We start from the raw sequence: 24,270 nt of genomic DNA on the forward strand, positions 1-24,270 counted from the left end.
CTATTGGTGAAGTCATATCGTGCTGATTATTTTGAATACTGATCATCTTACATGTGTTTAGTGGCGAGAATTTCATGTTATCACTATGCGTCTTACTTTCACTCATCGATCATGAATAATTTTTATTGTGTGGACTTTATTATAAAGTACATTTAAGAGGAAGTCGTCCAAATTTATTTCATTAGAAAAACGACTCCTGTATTATTGCTTGTTTACAGTGGACCAATTGAATTAACAAGGTTTAATTTAAAAAAAATCTTCAATTCAAATTACGATAAATATATGTGTGCATCACCATTAATTATACAGGATTTGCTGATATCGACGCAGACTACAATTTTTACAAAAACCACTCCAACGCTACAGCGGAACGACAAGAACTTCCACTAGCTTCTGAAGAGTATGACGATGGATATAAACAGCTCTGTAGAGAAAATAAAAAAGTAAGCTGTCATCTTTCAAGTTACAATTTTGGCTCAAGGTCCAGGGAAAACAGTAATGCTATTGTTCTTACGGATTTAAAAACAATAATAGTGTACCATGATCATAACGTTACTTTAAGTACGACTGTTTACATTGTGAACTTTTCAGATTGTTGAGTTATTAACATTATCAAAACGTAATTTAGAAAATGGTACAGTAGTTTCTATTGCTTTTATTTGGTTCCTGGTTAAAATGCCTTTTTTTAAGTTTTACATTTGTATTTTAATCACCACATATACATTTGTAGGTGATGCCTTTCCATATTTTTTTTGTTTTTGTTTTAGAATATTACTGAATTATCAAAGCTCTATTGTTACTTACGTAACACATCTATTCCCTTTTATAAAGGGAAAGTAGAAGTAGTAAATATTAACCCACCCGTAGCCCTATTTCACGATGTGATCTCAGAAAAAGAAGCCGATGTCCTCAAAGCAGGGGGAAGTGAAAGGGTGAGTACTCTTATAAATTGAAAAGTGTTTTTAACTAACTAATCATTTGCAATGTCGTTTAAATACAATTTTGCTCAAATGGTACTGTAATCCCATGGTATAATTATTGATGAAATATCCTGACTATTTCTGTGCGTACTACAGGTCTCACAACGAAAATCTACGACCATATGTTGATCACTGCATCGTAACTATCGTAGATAAGTATTTCGATTGAAAACAGTAACTGAATACAGAGTCGAGTCAATGAAAAATTGGTATTATAAATATTATTCTACAGTAAAAAATCTTTCCATTGTACGCAAAGATAAAGAGTGTTGTTAACTTTTGCTCGTAGTTCGCTCGATCGACCGTTATGATTGGCGGTCGCAGTACTCCTGCGCCGGATAACCAGCGTATAAGCCAGACGTAAGTATACACTGTGGACACCCCTAGATTGGACGTGGCAGCTTATAGTGCTAAGGATGTTTGCTGTTTTGTTTAGAATATAAACATTTTGGTATTACGCATGTGCTCATGTCGAAAGCACGTTAAGCCAGGGTAGCATTTTAATCAAGCGCATACGTTTTGACATTGCTTCATTACACGTGAACTTTCTGTAGGAAAGTATCGGCGTATCATGCTTACCCACAGTAGGCAGTATTTCGTTTAGTTAACATCCAAATACATCAAAGAAGAGGATAAAAAATTTATGAAAATTTGAAAAGCAAACATCCTCTTTTTCCGTTTTCCTTAAAATGGTTGCCGTTTGGTTGATTCTAGTAGCTTTATTTATGTATTTAGTTTTTATTTGTTTTGTCATATTTTCTTTTCTCGTTTATTTTTTTTTTATCAATTTTTGTTTCAGTCTTCGCGCAGGCGTTTTGATGTTTTGACATCTTTTTGTTGTCTATTCAAACTCACACAGTTTTGTATGAATCCAACGAAATTTAGACGTTTGTAAAAGGTTCCAAAAGATAATTCCATTTATGATAAAAGCAAAAAGGGTCTTCATTATGAATTATCATGCGTCTTGCTTTGACATATTTATATTCAAAATGACTGAACATCGAAGTCTTCATTAGAATAAACATCGGTAAATCTCTGTCGTTAGTATTATTGGAATCCAGTTAATCTCAATGAAACACCTTCAGAGAAACTCGAGCGCCTGACATCCAAATAAATTAAAATCAACTAAAAAAAGAACGATTGACAATATTTATTGTTATTTCGGATTTGTAATTCATCTGTAGTGCGTCAAACGTCTCAATGAAAGATTCTGTTTTCTATTAACGTCACTTTCATAGTACACATGTGTATACTTACGCCTGGTGCTAAACCTAAACGTACAATGTGAAAACAAACAATTCAAAGGTTTTGTGCTTGAGTTGTATTTTGTTATGATAACATCATAAATAATTTATTGTATAATTACCAGTCTTATGGTATAAACAATGTAGGTAAACTGTACATGTTTTTTTCAAAAAGTGCCCTCTAATTTGCCGAATTTTGTGCAATATCTGCAGTAAAACAGTGATGTTAAATGTCTAATGTATTTTATTCCACGCTTTAAAATCGGGATATATGCAGTAATCAAGCTGCCAGAGGTAAAAACATAGAAAGTCATTCCAATGAACATATAGAATGAAAAGCATCAGCTAAGCCGCAACTATTCTGAATCCATTAAATGGAATAAGATTGAACGTTCGAAAATTCGTTATCACATAATGTCATTGCGCAGCGCCTTGTTTACCATTTACGGTTGCTGTTGATTGTTCAACATTCTGTGGAATATTTGACAACTCTTCTTTGATCTTAATTCAACATTGACAACAATTTAAGTAAAGCTAGCTATCGTTTCCTTTACCCAATCTATTTTCAAAACCAAATTTTCATATTTTATTAAAAGAACAGGTTGAGAACTGAAGTATAAACATTGAGACATAATAACAATATTATGAGACATTTCTGTTTTTTAAGGTTTATTTCAGAAACAATTGAAAGACATTGTTTTAGAAATGGTTCCCTTGCGCGACCATAAAGACAAAACAAATGTAGTGTCGTTATACGTACTACAAGTGTAGGAATATATATATGCGTATACCACTAATTGCATTTTTCTTTGTAAAGACGCTTTTTTTTTTTGTTCTCTCTTGAAACTAGTAACGTTCTATATTTTATGAATGATGAATGTTGGTTGTGTTGGACAACCAACTTAGCGATCACAATAATGGATTTTATTAATAAACATACAACAATGAACACTTTAAGTAGCTGTCTTTGTAAGAATCATGCAAAATCTGAAAAATATGATATACCCCAAAAAGGCTACATTTTTTATTTTTGTAATTAAGTTGTTTTATGGGTCTATATTGTGAAATGTGTAATTATTCATTACAATCTGCCTGCTCTTAGGAGATAATCAACATTGATAATCCAATAGATTCTCTGGTACTCGAGTGTCATTTACAGAGTTATCTCCCTTAATTTTGAAATCTATAGTGCATTCTCTTATGAACATGGGTAATATGAAAAACCACCTGTTACTTTCTGTTAACTATGACATGTTAAACAAAATATCAAAAATACAAATATGTAGGCTTTTCAACCATGAATCACATTTTGCATGATTCTTATGTGGAGTGCTGCTTAAAATGTACAACACAATGAAAGGGTTAAAAATTATTCACATTCAGTTCATTATATTTTTCCAAAATGTTAAATCAAACTTTAATTAAAGGACTGTTTATGTGTAAAACTGCTTGCATTACAATGTTTATATTTGTCCAATTTTCAATTAGGAATGTAAAATGAATTAAACACGTGGTAAACAAGTTTTATTGCGTATTAATGTCACTACACACCTTTAACCAAACATAGAAATGAAACTAATACAATGTTGATTTTAAAACTATAAAACGAAAAAAACATAACTTCTGTTTTGTAACACCTGCAAAAGTTGACATTGCAGGCACTACGCTCTTTCTTATATGTTTTTGGTTAAAATTAAACATGACTTAAAGAGGTAGTTAACAGCACTTCAGCGCAGTTATATTGAATGTTAGTGCAATAAGATGCTACTATGGTGTGTTATTTCATACTACTATCCAATTATATTCAGCAGGAGGCCGATTACTCATCAGCATTATTTTGCAATATATCTAGAAAACATGTCATAAATCATCTAGGATCTGTTATGTTGTATACATGACAAAACACTGCGTTGAATACATTAATGCATGGTCATTTATATCAAGTTTGATATCTGTAGTATGATGCGTTCTTAAGTTTATTGTGGTATTGAAAATGTCTAAATTTAAATTCCTCACAATGAATTTATATTATGCGTTGGCTGACAAGTTTTCTTGTCGTTCTTTTATGATGCTTCATCAATTACATATCATTTTGTGACTGTGGCTTTTTTGTGTGTGTCTATTTCAATGCCCACGAACTGGACTTCCAACATGACGTTTTAAAGAATAAAAATAGTACCATGTCCCGTAGTACCACCATAATTCGTGGAAATGCAAGGAAGAGAAGATTTGAGATGAATCCCAACTAACACAAATTTATAAATAAGATATTACAAAATTTCTGTCTGTCTCTTTAAATTGAAATTTATAAACTATTTTCATCACTTTATTGGTCTTTCTGGCAGTAATGTCAGTATAATCGTATCCTTTGTTATGAAAAAACACATTGCAACAACAATTTGTTGCCAAACTGAATCAAGTGTAACTCATTTTCTTCCCTCGAAAATATACATACAAATAAGTTTTCAAACATGGTTTATAACTATTATCCTCATCATTTTGTGTTTGTTTCGTTTCACCTGGAGCGCATGCGTGTTTCATGTGTAGTACTGCCTAATGCATATGTATTATCGTACACCTTATGAGAACAATGGATTCCATTATATAGAACTTATCTCCCCGGTTTTCTCTTTAGTACTCAAGGTCAACAATTTTAACTGATGACCAATCCAAAGAATTTGATGACAACTACAGAGTTAGTCAGACGTGAGTCATATATGGTAAAACTTGTGTAAAGCAAACCGATGGTCGGATGTAACAGGCTTGGTTCTTGTAACGGCATAAATACAAAATCACTTCATTTGTTTGTGACGTCATATAATCCAACGATTTTGATTGGCGTTACCATAGAATTATTAGTTTTATTGTATATACATGCCTACAAGGTTTGACTTTAACAGGTTTCACTGTGCTATGTTTGATTTCTTTTTTCAATTCCTTTATTTTTTCCTTCTAGTTTTAATACATACTTTTAATTTTTTCGTTTTTCTGATAGTTTACAAGATCAACAATAATACAAACGGATAATTATCGAACTGTTGCAGATAGTGTAAGAATTAGTCAAACGTAAGTGGGGAATGTATAGGTCTGGTAACTGTATTGACGTTTGTGTAATCCTATGCACATTCCCAGTATGGCCTGTAAGTCTCATCGTTTGGCCCCTTAGAAATTATAAGAGCGAATTTTTCATGGCATTATTTTGATGGTTGTATTGAACTTTATTAGATTATGGAAACAATGATCTGTCGCTGTTTTATTTATTTTGTGTCGTACACGAGGATTATATGTATCATACTTTGTGATGTTATAAGGATGAGAGATAGATGCGGTCTTGTCTTTAACGAAAAAGACAAAAATATCACCGTTGATAATGCAAAAAAACACACCTGAAATTCAGCATGAGATGAATTATCAAGAATGCATTATTGGAATTAGTAAAAGATATTACAGAAATTAAAGAAATCAAATCTCGATAATCCAAATTACTTAGACTTACAGCGCCGTTAAACTGGGAAGATCATTTTGTGGTTTAACTAATCATTGAACCATTTCGAAGATGTCATACTTACGGTTTCAGGAATACACGTTTGTATAAGGTTCATTCCCTATTGCACAGATCTTTAAAAATAAATGCCACTAAAATGACTAACCATGCATGACATTATTTATAACAGGAGACATATAGTTTTGTGATTTTGTATTGCTTTTAATAATAATTATGGCTGCAGAGTAGTCAAACATTTAGTTTATTTTTATTTTTTCATTTCTTAAGTTTACATTGTTGACCATCTTATGCGAAACTTGTACATTTTGGCTTGCAGTTGAGTAATGTAATGCTGTATATATTCGTGTTATTTTTTTCATATCTGTTGAGGAACTTTCATACATAAACAAGTAAGAAGCAAATGAATGTAATTTATAACAAAATGAAAATAATTTTTAGTTAACTAATTACTTTTTTGTCTTTTGTTTTTGTTATGTTTTGTTTGTTTGTTTTTTTTGTTTTTTTATATTTTTTGTTGATTCCTATTGAAATATATTGTTTAAATAGAAAAAAATGATTTATTTATTTACAATGCTTCCACATTTCTTGCATATCTTCGTATTTCATTATCTCAATTATGAATTTTGTCCAAATTTGTATGCTTTTGGTAATATGTACTATTATTTTACCATTTTTCATCATATATAAAGAGAGATCTTTTAAAACGTTTCCATGTCATAACTCACAACTCGATATGTTTAAATCAGTCAACTAGATAAACAATTGTACAAGATTTTTCATATATTCACTATATAGCTTTAGTCTATTTAATAATTATTACGCAATGTTTTAGGTTTATTTATTTATTTTCCTATATTTATGATTACTATTTTTTTATTTGGTGATCTACAAAACACATTTCTTACAATACGATTTTAATCGTTTATTTGAGTTCTGACAGATGAAGAGAGGATACATTTATTAAGAAGTAATAAATAACAAATATGTGGTGATGAGCAAGTACACACGACCAAATCTTTCATTACTCGTTGCCTATTAAGTGTAAGTGTTCGTAAGAATCAGGCGAAATGGGAAAAATCAGGAACATGTAGGTCAAAACCCCACTGATCTGACGATGTAATACCACTCAATGATTCTTTCTCTATTTGAAAAGACCATGATTTGATCTCTGCATAACTGGCTTTGCTCAGAAATTTTTCAGTATAGAAAAAATATGTTTTTGACACAGTTATCTGCCCTTGAAATGTTCATTTTCACTGCATTTCAATGAATTTGTAACTCAATGATCCAGCATATGAAAAATCTTGTCTGTTTTCCTTGATTCTGATGGTGAAAAAGTCAAACGAAACTATCAAACTGGTGGTTTTTTATACCATTTTTCACCCGCTGCCTGATTCTTACAGATACTGATACATAATTAAGTTTAATATGTACGCAACTGTTACATTATCATGTTATAGAGCCTGGCTGTATGACGAGCCTGGAATCATTGAACGTGCTACACATCGAGTAGGAGTATTAACAGGATTGAATACAAAATCTGCGGAAATACTTAGTAATTCTGAGGCCTTCCAGATTGTCAACTACGGGATTGGTGGCATGTACCATCCACATCTTGATGCATTTGTGAGTTTAAATTATGGATCCAGTACCATGATTGATTGATTGTTGGGGTTTAAAGTCCGAGCAGCAATATTTCAGCTATATTCAGACAATGAACATGAAATGGATGATAAAATAAAAATGAAATGATGATGATGAAAAAATGGGATGGGACACAAGGATAATGGGGTCGACAATTTTGATTGCCATAAGAAAAAGAAAGGGATGGGTAAGGTCGGCAATTAAGCCTCCTGCGGCCGAGCGCAAAGGTTCCTACTCCTATCTAATACCACAGCAGGGTTCTTTAACGTGCGAGGAATGTGACATCTTATCCAACACGGTGTACTACTGTGGTTTGCGGTTAAGTTTTCCGAATAATAGCCTGACAACCCCAGCATGTAACACGCCAGGGGTACCCAATTCCACCACCTGGGGCACACATCCCAGTTGCTCTGTGGACAGAGCGCCTAGCCCCCGGCTAGGTTTCTGAACACTATTAAGTCGACTTTTACGACAAGCTTAGCGCTGCTGCAGGCCTATTCTTTTGACACTCTGCACGGGGCATAGTACCCTGAAACATCTACTTTTTAACCCATGTTTTTGTTTGAGCAAAGGCATGTATTGATTAGGACAAATGGATTGAAGGAGCCATGATACACAAGAACAACCAGACATGTTTTTTCCACATTTTATTAATTACGATCATTTTAGTCAACTATTTGAAATGTCAACAAAATACAAAAGCATCAAAAACGTTCCGACGTTCTTAATACATAATTTTTCCCATGAAAGGTTATAAGTAATAATTAGCTAATCATGGCATTTTTTGTAGAAAAATGAAATAATATCATGAAGTACGTCCATCATCAATTTAATTTCTTATGTATTAGTCGACACGTTGTTACTGTTCCTGTTTTACATTCTATGTTTTTGACTCGCTTTCTTTGTGGGCGTTGTTTAGGTGGCTACAGTGTGCTGGTTTTCGGATGTGTATATAAAGAACTTGAACAAATCATTAAATTCTATACATTAGTTAAAAGATATCATGTGGTCATGCAACTTTCTATTACTTTTTCCTGCTTTTGATGGTATTTGAAAATATTCAAGAAACAAAAATAAAACAATAACACATTTAACCTGGTTTTACCTTTGTATAACCATATAGATTTATTAACACCTTGAAGAAATCAACATCGTAACGACTTTTGTATTGGCCCGCGTTTTTTGGCTATCGAAGTAAGTCATAATGAGGTTTGCGAGCAAAGCATGCCCTTTAGACACTAATGCCCTTCAGTGCATTGCACTTTTTGTACCAACAGCAATACACAAAAGTTTAGTTGAAGATAAGTCAATAAGTTGAAGTACGGTCATTTTTTTGTTATTTTAAAAATTAATCTCTTTTGTTTTCTTTCCACCCAGGACAAACCCATCTGGCTTCCAGTCGATAACAACGATGCACCAGAACTTAGAGGTGCAGGTGATAGAGTGGCGACGTGGATGTTTTACGTACGTTATTTAACATATCTCAATCTCAATTTCAAACAAATATAATGCGCAAAAAAATACAGTGTATAGTTATAAAAATACTTGCACTCTGAACTGAAATATTTGAATGTTAACCTCCATTCCACAACTTTTAAAAATCGTTCTGGCTGTTTTTAAGTGATATGGTCCAAGATTATTTAAAAAAAATTGAAATGTATAAAAGCTCACAATTTGGTCAAATGACTTAAATTTTGATTTAAGTTTTTCGTCTTTTTTATTTTGCATCGTAGTTTTGTTTATACTATGACTTACTTGGAATATGTTGATTAAGTTCATGAAACGATTTTTGGTGTAGAACCATCTATGGTGTCGAATGTGGGGATGACATTTCAGAAGGAAAACAATTTCAAATATATACAGTATCATTAACACTTGAATACACAAATATACCACAAATGCTATTGGAGCAAATGTTTTCATAAAAATGAAATAAATTCTTATTTCGTTATAAAATATAATGCATCATTTACATCTAACGAGAGTTTTTTTTTAAACTTTGAATTGAATTATAGCAGGTGTTATGTAGACTCATGATGTGCCCATACATAATACATTTAAACCCATGTAGTTCAAAATCAGCTTAAAATCTTTGCGCCAATTTCACAAAAAGTCGTAAGTGTGAAATTGATAGAAAATTATGACGTCATTACTTATGATCAACATTACAATGACGACCTTTTGTGAAATCGGCGCCTGTTATTTACTCTTTGCCTTAAGGTATATTTTTTTTTAAAAAGAGCGGTACACTGCCGATCGCTACTCAACATTACGCATTTTTTTAATACGACATGGTTGTCTCTCTTTTGTCGTGTATTTTAGACTAGAGTTTATTATGTTGACGAACTTATGCGATTTATCTAACTTAGGAACAATTCAATTAAGAAATGACTGTTATACTTTTTCGATCTCTGAGGAAATAACCTAAATAACCTGGAAGAGGATGTTTATAAGTTGAAAAGACTTTTGTTCAATATCTTTGCTCTTTATAAATATATTCTGTTCAACTTCAATGGCGTGGTGCACACTACATAACCTGCGCAGCAGGTTATTTTTTACTGTGTACTACGGGCATTGAGGTTATTTTAAACAGACTGAAAACATATAGCAGTCTTTCCTTATAATTCAATTTTAGTATCAAAATTTGAGGAATAATCCATCATTACACAATTTGATCAATGAGATGATGGACATATTTTTTCATCCAATCAGAAAGCGTGTTTCGTCAGAAATTAAATTATTCTTCAAGAACTTCAAAATGTGATGAAGTTGGTTATACAAACATTACGTCATCAGGAATCAAAACCTATTAATCAGGTCTTGTCAAGATTGATATTTCATGATAATTTGACGTTTGATTAGTTCAACAGAGAACTTCCGGCCAATTTGAATTATTTACGTCACATCACTTATCTTACTTAAAGAAAAATAACCGTTCTTGCCATAGGATAATTAACTAACTTGTTACAACACAAATTATGAATTATTTCTCATAAGATAAATATGATTTTGTGTTATAGTTAAACGATGTCAAAGTAGGCGGCGCCACTGTTTTTCCTGAACTCGGAGCACGGGTACCAGTTGTAAAGGTAAAAAAAGTAAATAATATAAGGGCCCGTTCAAAAATCTTGCAGAGGATGATACAGCCACTGTTTCATGTCCAATCTGATATTGATATAGAAATTTTAAAAATGTATTATTTAAATAATCCGAGTAATATTCGTTTGTCTAAGAATGCTGTATATACTACGAGCTAGTTATGACTGTCCCAGTGTAAATTTAGAAAAAAGCTTGTTCCGAAATGTAAGGTTTGTGGATAGTCTTGGATTATCTGGAAATATCGGCCACATGCTTCAACTAAAAGTTTGTCAAAGGATGTCTTTAATTAATAGGGTTTCATGGTTTGTATTTTTAAGTTGCTGAACTGTGAGGCCAATATCTCCTGCAAAAAAAATATAAAATGTACTCAGGTCTTTCCGCTGATCTGGAAGTATTTATACGTTTTGTCACCATTTCGCTCTAAGGTTTCCGCTTGATACATTGGTAAATAAAACAGATGGTTGCCGAAGCGAAGTAGCAAGCACTTACTCATAAATTATGCATTATACTTATGTCAATTTAAATAAATATATGTCAGCGTCGGATTGGGTATAACCTGTATATACCCATTTCACATACACTTGTAGGATATCGAAATGGTAAATCCGTACGAAAAGGCAATGCACGTATTACAAGATATATATTGTTGAGGACAAAGAAGAAGACAGACAAAAAAGATAACAAAGAACAAGTAGCCCAACATCCAACACAAAAAGACAGGATGACTCGCAGATCAACATTTTTTTTTTAAATTAAATACTTGTTAAAGACACAATGAGGTAATATTTTGCACTATTTGAATAAATAAAAAAAGGAAATAAATGGAACATAATTACAGGGAGCAGCAGCATTTTGGTACAACCTAAAACCAAGCGGAGAAAATGACGAACGAACCTTACATGCTGGTTGTCCTGTTGTTATTGGATCAAAATGGAGTAAGTCTTTTTTTCTTGTAAAACATATTAAGATCGTTAGATGAAAGCTACTGATTTTATTTTCTATGGTTTATAAATACATTTCGTAGTACCCCCGTGTTTAATGTTCAATTCAGAATAATTTCGATTTGAAAGGGCAACCTCAGAAAGCATATTCAGAGGAACACTGATTACTGACTGTGTATGTCCGGTGTTGGGAAGTTACACGCGCGTCTTAGAATTAGTATTTTCCTATCAGTTGAAGTAAACTTCAAGTTAGAACATTAATTTCATTATCTTATTCTATTAAAGATGTTAACATTCATTTACTTTATTAATTTATTTAAAATGATCGCCAAAATATTTGTGTTCAAGTAGCAAAGTACATGAAGAAATATACACTGGACATAAAAAAGCAAAATAAATATTCATTCATAATTTTCACAACCGATATAACTTGTAAATCTCGAAAAACTAAACAACAATCCCCTAGCTATAAAGAAACAAGCTGGTTGTGTGTTGTCTTCGTAGAAACTTACTTACTTACTTACTGCCCTTTACGCCACTCGCATGTAGGGCAGCAACGAAGTTCCTCCACTCTTGTCTGTCATTGGCAAGTTTCTGTAATGTGCCCCAAGTCTTCTTATGTTCTTCGACTTCTGCTTCAATGGTGCGTCTCCAGGTGATCTTTGGGCGTCCTGTCCTGCGTTTTCCCTCAGGTGTCCAGAATAGGGCTGTTTTTGTGTTGTCTTTTGGGTCTTTTCGCAGGACATGTCCTAACCACTTCCATTTTCGTTTCATAATGATGGTGGCCATGTCTTCTTGTTGGCATCTATTAAGGAGGTCCTGATTACTGATCTTAAGAGGCCAAAATATTCTTAGGATCCTCCTCAGACTCCTGGTGTGAAAGGTTGAGAGTTTGTGTTGGTCTAACTCTGTTATCCTCCAGCACTCTGACCCATAAAGCAGGATAGGCAAGACGCAACTGTTATACAATTTCAGTTTGGTGCGGATAGTGTACTGTCTTGATCTCCAGACAGGTTGCAAGCTATTAAATGCTATGTCATCGGCAAAGTCTAGATATTCCAAGATGGAGAAGGTATTCCATCTGATGCCTCTTGGAGTATCTTTCGTTGTTTGTCGCATCACCCAATCAACTTCGTAGAAACAACAGAGGAAAATCTAAGTGGAACTTAGTGTAAAGGAGACAACAAATAAGAACCATCTCATTAAAATAGTGCATAAGAAGTAGAAACGATAACGTTTTATTACATATATATATAGCACATTAGAGAACATTAAGTAATACTCCGCCACGTTATGGTGAAAAAAGGGAAGGGCTAGATGTTCATAATGGCTTACTTCGAAAACAATACTTTGGGATTTTGCTGAAATGTAAACTTAACCTGTTTTTTTATGGCAACGAACAACTATGCAAACTTTTTTTAAACACAATTTATTGATACGTTTGATCTCAAGTTATTGTCTCAAAAAAGGGAGGATCGATCGACGGACGGCATGCAAATTTGGAAAGGGTATCACATAAACATCGCCACTTTATGCCAGATATTATGGTGCCTACATTTCTTGTTCTTACAAACTGGATATATTTTATTACAGAGGTATTTTTCATAGAAATAACTTCAATCAGTATATCACACCATTGATACAAACAAACTAGTGCTATGATTGGTTGTTGTGCGAATGTGTGCCATATTCTATAAAACCAGTTGTATGAAACCGATGTTTTGACAATTATAATGTTTTTCTCACGACATCATTTGTGACCTCAAAAAAGTATTCGGCTAAGCCAGCTGCCGTATGTCAAGTATTTCAAAAGAATCATATAAACAAAGGTCTTATAACTCGTGAAAGCTAAATATCGCAGTTTACCTTAGTTAATTAACTCGTAGGTGTATGTTCGCTATGATGTTGACATTGAATAACTTGAGTTGTTATGAAACCTGTAATAAGACGCTTATTGAGTCCGTTGTGAAAGTATTCAATAATAAGGTTCCAGTCATTTTAATTATTTCACTGTTTTTTTTGCAATAAACAAGATATACACACACAACGTACCAACAATGTAAAGTAATGGAAGGGTAATCAAGGGAAGCAAGGTTATAGCAATAATCAAAAGAATGTAATCCAGGGACAAAGACCAGACATGGAAAACAGACATACACAACAAAGAATATAAAGTAACTAAAACCACACATACAAAGTAACAAAAGCAAATGAGCAACTCGGACTCCATTAAAACCTGTCGGCATTGACCAGGTACACCGGTAAGGTAAGCGTCCTCTGCTTTTCTAGAAACACCCGCCGAGTTGCTCATAAAAATATCAAGTCTGTGGTAGACGAGGAAAATAATTACGTTGACAGATTTTCTAAGTTACGTAAGTTGTTTGTTCACTGAACATTGGAACAAGTTGATGTCAAAAAGTAGCTTACTGTATTTTTCAGTTTATTGTTAACTGTACAGTTCTGATTCTTAAATGGTCTAAGTCGGTCTTAGATTTCGTACTTCCTAATTTGAGATGATTTGACATTTCAGTCATGAGCTTCTTCTTACTGCTACAGTGTAATATTTACTTATTCTGCTGGGAGAAAAGATGTATTGAATAATGATTGTTAAACCAGGGCTGATATTGTGTAGAAAGTTTGAAATTTCTCAGAACAGCAAAAAATGTAATTCATACAACCGATGTATTTATCGTAATCCGGTTCATTGTACCCTTAAAAGAAACGACAGACAAGTTGTATATTTCTATATTTCTGATGTTTTGAAGTACCATATGTTGTGTCACAGTAATACGAAATACCAAGTTTTTTAAATGCATTTTAAAAAAAAATATATCACATTTTTATTTCAGTTGGAAACAAATGGATCAGAGAAACGGGACAGATGTTTGCGAGACCATGTGATTTAACTCCATGATTGGAATTAGCTGTCGTTTACTGTGGTGTTATCGTGTATAATGTTTGTTTAAAAAAACTTAATAAAATTATTTTTCTAAGAAAAACGCAGGTTTGTTTTGTTCTTTTGTTTTTTTTGTTTTGTTTTGTTTTTTTTGTTTTGTTTTTTGTTTTTTGTTTTTTTTTTTTGTTCGTTTGTTTTTTGTTGTTTTTGTTTAGTTAATCAATAATTCTATAAAAAAATTACGAACAAATGTAGTCGTTACCTTTTGTCAGATCTAAACATTAAAACGTATCACGAAACGCCTACCAATGTTAAATGAAATCGATTCCATACCATTACAAATGGATGCAATTTTTGTTTTCACTTTCAAATAAAACTACCTGTAATAAAGCTTTATCATGACTCATTTGTATGCTGTCCACGAATCTTACCAAGCAGTAGGTAATTTATAGTTTAGTTTCAATTATCCGTTTAAGCGTTTTCACAAAGAGCTCAAAAATGGTCGAAGTTGAAAAGTGATTGTTACAATTCGAAAATAATCTAACTAATTGCCTCGTTTATTTAGTCTGTATTGAAAAAATGTCTTCCAAAACTCGTTTCCCTACGGCCACACTTCTTAGATCTTTTGGGGAAGATATGGTTTTATTGATCAAATAAGGGATGAAATAAGGTCAACTGTTTTAAATTCATCCGAACAGCTGATTAGTAATACCAACAATGGATGCACAATAGATAACTTGGATCGTTAAATTTTTAAAACTTACTTAACAAACAACAGACAACGTCTGAGTAAAAATAAGAAGGTTGTGCTCGGTTTGTTATCCCTTGTCAATATATATTTATAACATATATTCAAGATATCTATTATTAGTACGGAAAACCTGACCGCAAACCATAGTGGTGCACCGTGTTGGGAAAGGTGCCACGTTCCTCGCACGATAAAGAACCCTGCTGTGGTATTCGATAGGAGTAGGAACCTTTGCGCTCCGCCACAGGAGGCTAAATTGCCCGACCTTACCCATCCCCCCTTTTTCCAGTGGCAATCAAAATTTGTCGACCCTATTATCCTTGTGACCCATCCTTTTTTTTTCATTTCATGTTCATTTTATCATCCATTTCATGTTCATTGTCTGAATATAGCTGAAATATTGCTGCTCGGACGTTAAACCCCAACAAACAAACAAACAAACAAACAAACAAAACTATTATTAGTATTGGACAAAATTCACGTACTACTTCTTGTGCGAGAGAACACTTTTATTTTTGGCACATCGATTTGGTTCAAATAATCAGTTACTATAGAGAACAATACTACAAAAAAGAGTTCACACTTAGTCGTCAAAATACAGGAAATTATATTTTACTCTTTTAGACCGACATGTGTGTACAGCTGTGAAGTTTAGAATAATTATAGTTTACAAAACTCAAATAAACCCGAACTTCCCTTGAGGTACGTCGAATTATTACTGGCTTGGCAATGTTTGCCAAACATAACTTTTTTTCAGTATTTTTTACAATGGTGGTCACATCAATGTAATAATTAGATAGAAACAGATTATATTTGAAATTTAAAAAAAAACGCTCAATTCATGATGTTTGGTCGGTTTCTTTATGCAAGTTTGTATGGTTCATTAACATGTAATAATAAAGTTAAAGATCAACGGATCAGCGTTCAAATGTAACATAGTGAGCTCGGTTTTTGTTTTGTTTTGCTTGGTTTGTTTGTTTGTTTTTTTTTATTTTGTTTTTGTTTTTGTTTGTTTGTTTTTTTTTTTTTGTATGGTTGGTCCTCTTGGTAACTCCGCTTTGACAAAGTGTCGGAAAGCTACACTTTTACAGCAAAACTTTAACTCTTCGTCCCATCTTTTCATAATACAGACTTTTAATATTTCAAAAGGAAAAAAGCTACATTATCAAACGTGGATTTATCGAATCCAAACTCTACATACATCAATCAAGTAATGACCACCAATGCTGAAAATATCGGAAAAGGTAAATTCCAAATCGTTATCTAACATATGACTGATTTGTTTAATGAGGAAGGGACCACGAGAACCACAATTCTAGCGGAAATCAAAAGAATGTAATCCAGGGACAAAGACCAGACTTGGAAAACAGACAAACATAACAAAGAACATAAAGTAACCAAAATAATACATACAAAGTAACAAAAGTAAATGTGCAACTCGGATTACACTATAAACGAGGAGCGTAGACCAAGTGCATTGGTACATGTAGGGTAAGCGTCCTCTGCTTTTCCAGAAACTCCAGTCGTGTTGATCATAAAAGGTCAAGTCCAGCGGTGAACAAATCAGTTTTCATGGTGCAGATAGATACACCGTAAGGGTCCACGAGTTCATGATGACGACCATAAATCATCTGTAGTAATAACTTCCATCTTGTGACAATATAACCCTGTTCTAGAAGTCTAGCGCGATACAAAAAGTCTGCCTAGTTACAGCAAGCTCTAGCAAAATGTATGAGTATACACATATGTATATGTATAATATGAAAACTCCATACGCAGGTGCTGAAGGGATGTTGCTATCGATGTAAGGTAAGTTGACAATTCTGAATGAGAAGTGTGGTCAATAGTTTTCCCTTACCATCGATCTCTAAGTGTAGGTCAAAATGAGGTTGACTTCACAGTGTCTGTAGTACCCTTTATCTCAAGTTCTTTGGGGTAGATGCAATGTATCAAATCCCCGAAACTAGTATTGTTTTGACGATAATACGTCATCAATATAGCGCAAACAGAGATTAAAGGATCTAGCCAAACGATCTTCTTTCTTCCGGATCAGATAAGCTATAAAGTCAGCCTCATAAGAGTGAATGAATAAGTCAGCAAGTACAGGAGCACAATTTGTTTGGAATGCCGACTGTTTGTTGAAAAACACATCCAACACACTGGACAAATATGTTGTCGATTAAAAATTCCAGAATTTTGTAAACATCTTCCTCTGTATATTTAGAAGATGATTTGGAATTATTTCTTACAAAGTATAAGGAATCTCTATCAAGAACTATATATTTGTATCTAGGTGTACCATCTTTTTTTATGAAAAACAACGATGTATAATGTTTTTAAGGTGGGATTTTAACTGAGTATGGGGAATAGAAGTATACAGTGTTGACAAATCATAGGTTTTGATGCTATTATATTCAGATAATAGTCTTGTCTTGATTGTCTCCAAAAGATCTTTCGAATTTTTCAGGATCCACATTGAATTAATACCACTACGGGAGTAACAAGTGTTGTGGTAGGACTGGTAGGAAGTTAAAAGTTTTGAAAGAGGTTTGGTGGTACATTTTGCAGATCCAGCTATGAAACGTTGTTTGTATGGATTCTTGTGAAGTTTAGGAATCCAGTACATAGACGGTAAATCACAATCATCGTCCTTGGTAGAGAGACCAAAAGAGGATAGCACAGATTTATGGTTTTCCACAATCTCTTCTTTGGAGAGAGTAGTAGCAGTATAGGTCTTATCACTGCTATTATTTTCTACGTCTACCTCTGATAATAAACATTGGATATAAAACATTTTGCTGACAAAAACAATGTTGTTTTGGGCTTTGTCTGCTGGTACGACAACATATTTGTCATGTATAGTAGACAATGTTTTTGCTACATCGGGGTCTTTGAAAACTGATGTAGCCTTGGCACTCATTGACCTACTTAAAACTTTCATTCGTTTCAAAATTAAATACCTCACGGCCTTTAACCACTCTGACAGAGAATCAATGTCTTCTTGTTCTCGTTTTATACAGCCCCGTGCAGGTCCGGGTGTTAAAAGAATAGGCCTGCAGCAGCGCTAAGCTTGTCGTAAAAGGCGACTAAATGGTGCTCAGAACCTTAGCCGGGGCTAGGGCGCTCTGCCCACAGAGCAACTGGGTTGTGTGCCCCAGGTGGCGTGTTACATGCTGGGGTTGTCAGGCTATAATACAGAAAACCTGAGCGCAAACCATAGTGGTGCACCGTGTTGGGAGAGATGCCACGTTCCTCGCACGTTAAAGAACCCTACTGTGGTATTGTCCCGGAGTAGGAACCATAGGGCTCCGCCGCAGGAGGCTAAATTGCCCGACCCTACCCACCTCTCACTATTTCCAGTTGCAATCAAAATTTGTCGATCCCATTGTCCTTGTGTCCCATCCCTTTTTCATTTCATCATCATTTTATGTTCATTTTATCATCAAGTTCATCGTCTTAATATAGCTGAAATATTGCTGCTCGGACGTTAAACCCCAACATACAAACAAACGTTTTATCCATTTTCTTGCATAGTCCTCGACGGCATTCATAAGAACTTTCAAGTTATAATTCCAATTTATGGAGCGTGGTTCACCGTACTTGGGACCTTTAGAAAGAATATTACGCAGAGAATCGTTTTCGATAATGGTTAAATCTCCCGTAACGACGTGACCAGAAGGACCATATTTGAATGGAGAGGTTTTGCAAGAACAGTCAGGTGGTTTAGCCTTGAAGTCCTCAATCTCGAGGTACTACTTAAAGGAACCAGATAATTGCAAGTTTAATTCTAATGATTAAGCGTATTTATAAAGGCTGATTAAAAACATGTCATATTTTGAATGCAATAATCATAAATGGAGAATAAACGAACTAATTGCCTCATTTATTAATTCTAAAAAGAAAGAAAATCATATATATCAAGTAATTCAATGATAAACAATACATTATGCAGATCATAACCGGTCATTGGCAACATAAAATAAACATAAACTGTACCTGATACGACTTTGGTGTGTTCTATGATCCTCAGTACGCGCTTCCTTCGTCACCATTTTTTTCATTTCCCCCGTGCCTGACTTGGAAAAAAATAAGTAAATACCGAATCGGGTTATACAAAAATATTGTGTTGTATATAGAACTTGTATGGAGGAAACTTTCGATTCTAGGGTATACGTACGGAATGGGATCGGGAACAATGAGTAATTTGTAAATGGGATGGTATGGGGTATACGTGGAGATGGGGATCTTGGAACAATGAGTAACTTGTAAATGGGATGGTATGGAGTATACGTGGAGATGGGGATCGGGAACAATGAGTAATTGGTAAATGGGATGGTATGGGGTATACGTGGAGATGGGGATCTTGGAACAATGAGTAACTTGTAAATGGGATGGTATGGAGTATACGTGGAGATGGGGATCGGGAACAATGAGTAATTGGTAAATGGGATGGTATAGGGCATACGTGGAGATGGGGATCGGGAACAATGAATAACTTGTAAATGGGATGGTATAGGGTATACGTGGAGATGTGGATCGGGAACAATGAGTAATGGGTAAATGGGATTGTATAGGGTATATGTAGAGATGGGGATCGGGAACAATAAGTAATGGGTAAGTGGGATGGTATAGGGTATACGTGGGGATGGGGATCGGAACAATAAGTAATGGGGAAATGGGATGGTATAGGGCACACGTGGAGATGGGGATCGGGAACAATGAGTAATTGGTAAACGGGATGGTATAGGGTATACGTGGAGATGGGGATCGGGAACAATGAATAACTTGTAAATGGGATGGTATAGGGTATACGTGGAGATGTGGATCGGGAACAATGAGTAATGGGTAAATGGGATTGTATAGGGTATATGTAGAGATGGGGATCGGGAACAATAAGTAATGGGTAAGTGGGATGGTATAGGGTATACGTGGGGATGGGGATCGGAACAATAAGTAATGGGTAAACGGGATGGTATAGGGCACACGTGGAGATGGGGATCGGGAACAATGAGTAATTGGTAAACGGGATGGTATAGGGTATACGTGGAGATGGGGATCGGGAACAATGAGAAATTGGTAAATGGGATGGTATAGGGTATACGTGGGGATGGGGATCGGGAACAATAAGTAATGGGTAATTGGGATGGTATAGGGTATATGTAGAGATGGGGATCGGGAACAATGAGTAATGGGTAAATGAGATGGTATAGGGTATACGTGGGGAGGGGGATCGGGAACAATAAGTAATGGGTAATTGGGATGGTATAGGGTATACGTGGGGATGGGGATCGGGAACAATGACTAATGCTAAAATGGGGTCGTACATGGGTGTAAATGGGAAATCGAAAACCTTTAAGAACTATATGTTTCGTTAAAACTATATCTGCAAACTGCATACATTCTTTATGCTGGAATTTTAATGATATGATTAGGGGTCAGGCAAGTCTGACTACGTGGTTGGGGATTTGTATTGATATTATTAATTCATACAATTCTACAGAGGTTTTATAATGTTAACAATCAATTGCACTTGAAAGTGCTGATGATTGTGTTGGCTACTTGTAAACGAAGAGGAAGGAATGTTATTCAATTGTACGAAATAAAACACACAGCTTCAGTAATGAGACAGATGCATGTTTGAAGATGGTTACAAACATGAAAGTTTGTTTTTGAACTATACAAAAATATGTCACATCTGTCATAATGTTGATAATATCACAAGTCGCATACACGAGTAATTAAACACCGCGCGTGTTACCTTGCGTTTATTCGTGGGACTAGTGATAGCATTTGGATATTCATGTTTTGTAATTTAATATTTAAAATATTTAAAACAATTATGAACGCATTCTGTTACAGTCAACTCTTTTCATTGTTTGAGTTATCTCCCCATATACAGTTGTTCAAATGTATATTTTTTACAAATGATGCAAACAATGGATGTAAGTAAACTGGAAACTGACGCTGCTTTTGTGATTTATAAAACTTATAATTACTATACAGTCGAACTTCACTCGCTCGAACTCGGATGGCTCGAACACCCGGGATTTCTCCAACACAATTCAAAGTACCAAAATTTTCTCCTATATAATCAATATAAATAACCTTGGATTTCTCGAACTTCGATTTCTCGAAAACTCGAACTGACAAGTCGGTCCGTTCGGTAATAAATCTCAGAGAATAAACCTCACTAACTCGAACTCGTCAGCCATTTTGTCAGGTTGGGTAATATAAGGTGGGAAAAACTGAAACCCTATCATTAATCAGTGTCATTTTAGTTAATTACATGTAATATTTAAGTCATCACTAATTAGGTAATTTTGATCAAACTGATTGAAGTTCGAGAATGTTCCGAAGTCAGTATGATGAAACCAGGAAAGAAATTCGGATGAAAACAAATTATTGACCAATGAACCCGCACTCTGGACGTTTTTAAAAGAAAACACAGCATTTTTGATGTCCACAAATCAACATAATCTTCCGAAAGCGAATGAAAAAGATCCACGAACTAACACAACTTCGGAGGGAGTAAGCAATTTCTAACGATAAAGTCGAACTCGGACCGGCAACGATATAAATCCGGAAATATACGAACTTCAATTTCTCGAACTCCCGATAACTCGAACACATTTCAATGGTCCCTTGGAGTTCGAGCTACCGAGGTTTCACTGTAATTTAATAAAACCAAACCAGACTATTAAGAAGTCCTGATTTGAAAAATATGCTTTTACTGACATGCAAATCGTGTTAATTAAACAATGTCACTTAGCTAAGTATCAAACAATTTTCTAAATCACTAAAAACATTTGCGTTCTTCAGAAGCTACATGCATAACATTGAGGTTCACTTTTAAAGAGTCACCGATCTCATTTTACAAAATTACCAAGCGTATGTAGTCCAGGATGCAATTTAACACCATAGATTTACTTCACCAGGTACATTACATTTTTTTAGTTTTGAAAACAAAACTAAGTAATGCGTTTCATTTCCTGTGTTTTGTATTGCATTTTAAAGGTTTTTCTTCTGTTTGTTTGTTTTTTTTTTTGTTTTTTTTTTGTTTTTTTTTTTTTTGGGGGGGGGGTTCATTTTGTGCTAACTGTAAGGTAATGAGCATGCGTAGAGCATGCTCAATATACATTTCCGCGGAGAAAATTCTTTTGTTCTACCCAAGCCCTACCTCGCGGAAGTGTATATTGAGCATGCTCACCAACTTACTACAAAAGAGCCTATTGGGAAAACGGGATATGAACAATATGTATAAGGGTAAGTGGGTGGCATATCGTGTATATGGACTGCGTTAACACTATAGACGCAAATTGAAATGATTTGTTTTATACCTGAATATATCTATGGAGATTATAAAAAAAATCTGTAACACCTTCTCGTGGAGAAGCGGTTCGGCTACTTGAAGAAATCAATTTCATTCATTTGACCATGTTCAAATTAAAATAATACAGCTCCAGTCCCAGATTACAAATTGAAGACAAACACGAATATAAAAAAAAATACACAATACACAATTATATTTGTAATATTGTTAATTACTTCCTGATATATCTATATGCTAATGTGATTTTGATCATCGCCTTCATTAAATGTTTATACTTTAATGCCATAATGTTTGTAATGAGAAACTAATTTGTAACATTATATGGGAAGAATACGTCTAATGTCATACACACAAAAATTATTTTCAGGAAGTTATGGTACTTACACATTCTGTTCTCACTGAAAAAAAAAACTTTAGTGAAAAAGTAATCAAGGGTACCAAGGTTATAGCGGTAATCAAAAGAATGTAATCCAGGGACAAAGACCAGACATGGAAAACAGACATACACAACAAAGAACATAAAGTAACTAAAATCATACATACAAAGTAACAAAAGTAAATGAGCAACTCGGACTCCACTAAAAACTGGGAGCATGGACCAGGTGCACCGGTAGGGTAAGCGTCCTCTGCTTTTCTAGAAACACCCGCCGAGTTGCTCATAAAAAGTCAAGTCCGGGGTAGACAAACGGGGAAAGGAAAACTATGACCCGTTGAATAAATCAGTTTTCATGGTGCTGATAGATACACCATAACGATCCACGAGTTCATGATGACGACCATAAAACTTCTGTAGTGATGACTTCAATCTTGTAGCAACATAACCATGTTCCAGAAGCCTATTTGTTAGAGTTCTAGCGCGATACAAAAAGTCTGCGTAGTTTCGGCAAGCTCTGGCATAACGTATGAGTTGTGATATGAACACTCCATACGCAGGAGCCGAAGGGATATTGCCACAGATGAAAGGAAAGTTGGCAATTCCCAATGAAAAGTCATCACGTTTGTCGTAAAGTTTGGTCAATAGTTTTCCTTTATCGTCGATTTCTAAGTGTAGGTCAAGATATGAGGCTGACTTCACAGTGTCTGTAGTATCCTTTATCTCAAGTTCTTTTGAGTAGATGCGATTATCAAATCCCCGAAATTAGGATTGTTTAAAGATAATACGTCATCGATATAGCGGAAACTGAGATTGAAGGATCTAGCCAAACGATATTCTTTCTTTCTGATCAAATCAGCTATAAAGTCAGCCTAATAAGAGTGAATGAATAAGTCAGCAAGTACAGGAGCACAATTTGTTTGGAATGCCGACTGTTTTTTGAAAAACACGGCCACCACACTGGACAAACATGTTGTCGATTAAAAATTCCAGCATTTTGTAAACATCTTCCTCTGTATATTTGGAAGATGATTTGGAATTATTTCTTACAAAGTATAAGGAATCTCTACCAAGAACTATATATTTGTATCTAGGTGTACCATCTTTTTTGGAAAAACAACGATGTATAATGTTTTTAAGTCGGGATTTTAACTAAGTATGGGGAATAGAAGTATACAGTGTTGAAAAATCATAGGTTTTAATGCTATTATCTTCAGAAAATAGCCTTGAACTGATTGTCTCCAAAAGATCTTTCGAATTTTTCAGGATCCACATTGAATTAATACCATAACGGGAGGAACAAGTGTTGTGGTAGGACTGCAGACCCTCATTGACAGTTGTGAATATAGAAGTTAAAAGTTTTGAAAGAGGTTTGGTGGTGCATTTTGCAGATCCAGCTATGAAACGTTGTTTGTATGGATTCGTGTGAAGTTTAGGAATCCAGTACATAGACGGTAAATTACAATCATCGTCCCTGGTAGAGAGACCAAAAGAGGATAGCACAGATTTA

General features: G+C 34.5%; 1 protein-coding gene across 7 annotated transcripts in view; it reads left to right on the forward strand.

Annotated features, from left to right (window-relative positions):
- Positions 1-14,711, forward strand: part of LOC148598840 (prolyl 4-hydroxylase subunit alpha-1-like) — a 59,823-nt gene extending 45,112 nt beyond the window's left edge. For 3 of the 7 annotated variants that reach the window (XM_088560893.1, XM_088560899.1, XM_088560900.1), the window contains 8 exons: positions 310-443; positions 768-932; positions 5,220-5,290; positions 7,190-7,355; positions 8,751-8,837; positions 10,394-10,462; positions 11,311-11,407; positions 14,263-14,711. In XM_088560893.1, coding sequence (XP_088417019.1) covers positions 310-443; positions 768-932; positions 5,220-5,290; positions 7,190-7,355; positions 8,751-8,837; positions 10,394-10,462; positions 11,311-11,407; positions 14,263-14,327 — 854 coding nt within the window. In that variant the 3' untranslated portion in view covers positions 14,328-14,711. Of the gene's footprint in view, positions 1-309; positions 444-767; positions 933-1,269; positions 1,341-4,859; positions 4,931-5,219; positions 5,291-7,189; positions 7,356-8,750; positions 8,838-10,393; positions 10,463-11,059; positions 11,285-11,310; positions 11,408-14,262 lie in introns of those variants that run through there. The other 4 variants (XM_088560894.1, XM_088560895.1, XM_088560897.1 and 1 more) reach the window with 4 other exon arrangements.
- The last annotated feature ends 9,559 nt before the right edge of the window (positions 14,712-24,270 follow it).

The sequence above is a fragment of the Perna viridis genome, chromosome 14 (assembly GCF_037379345.1).
Source record: "Perna viridis isolate PV_CMFRI_1.1 ecotype Kerala chromosome 14, ASM3737934v1, whole genome shotgun sequence".
Classification (NCBI taxonomy): Eukaryota; Metazoa; Mollusca; class Bivalvia; order Mytilida; family Mytilidae; genus Perna; species Perna viridis.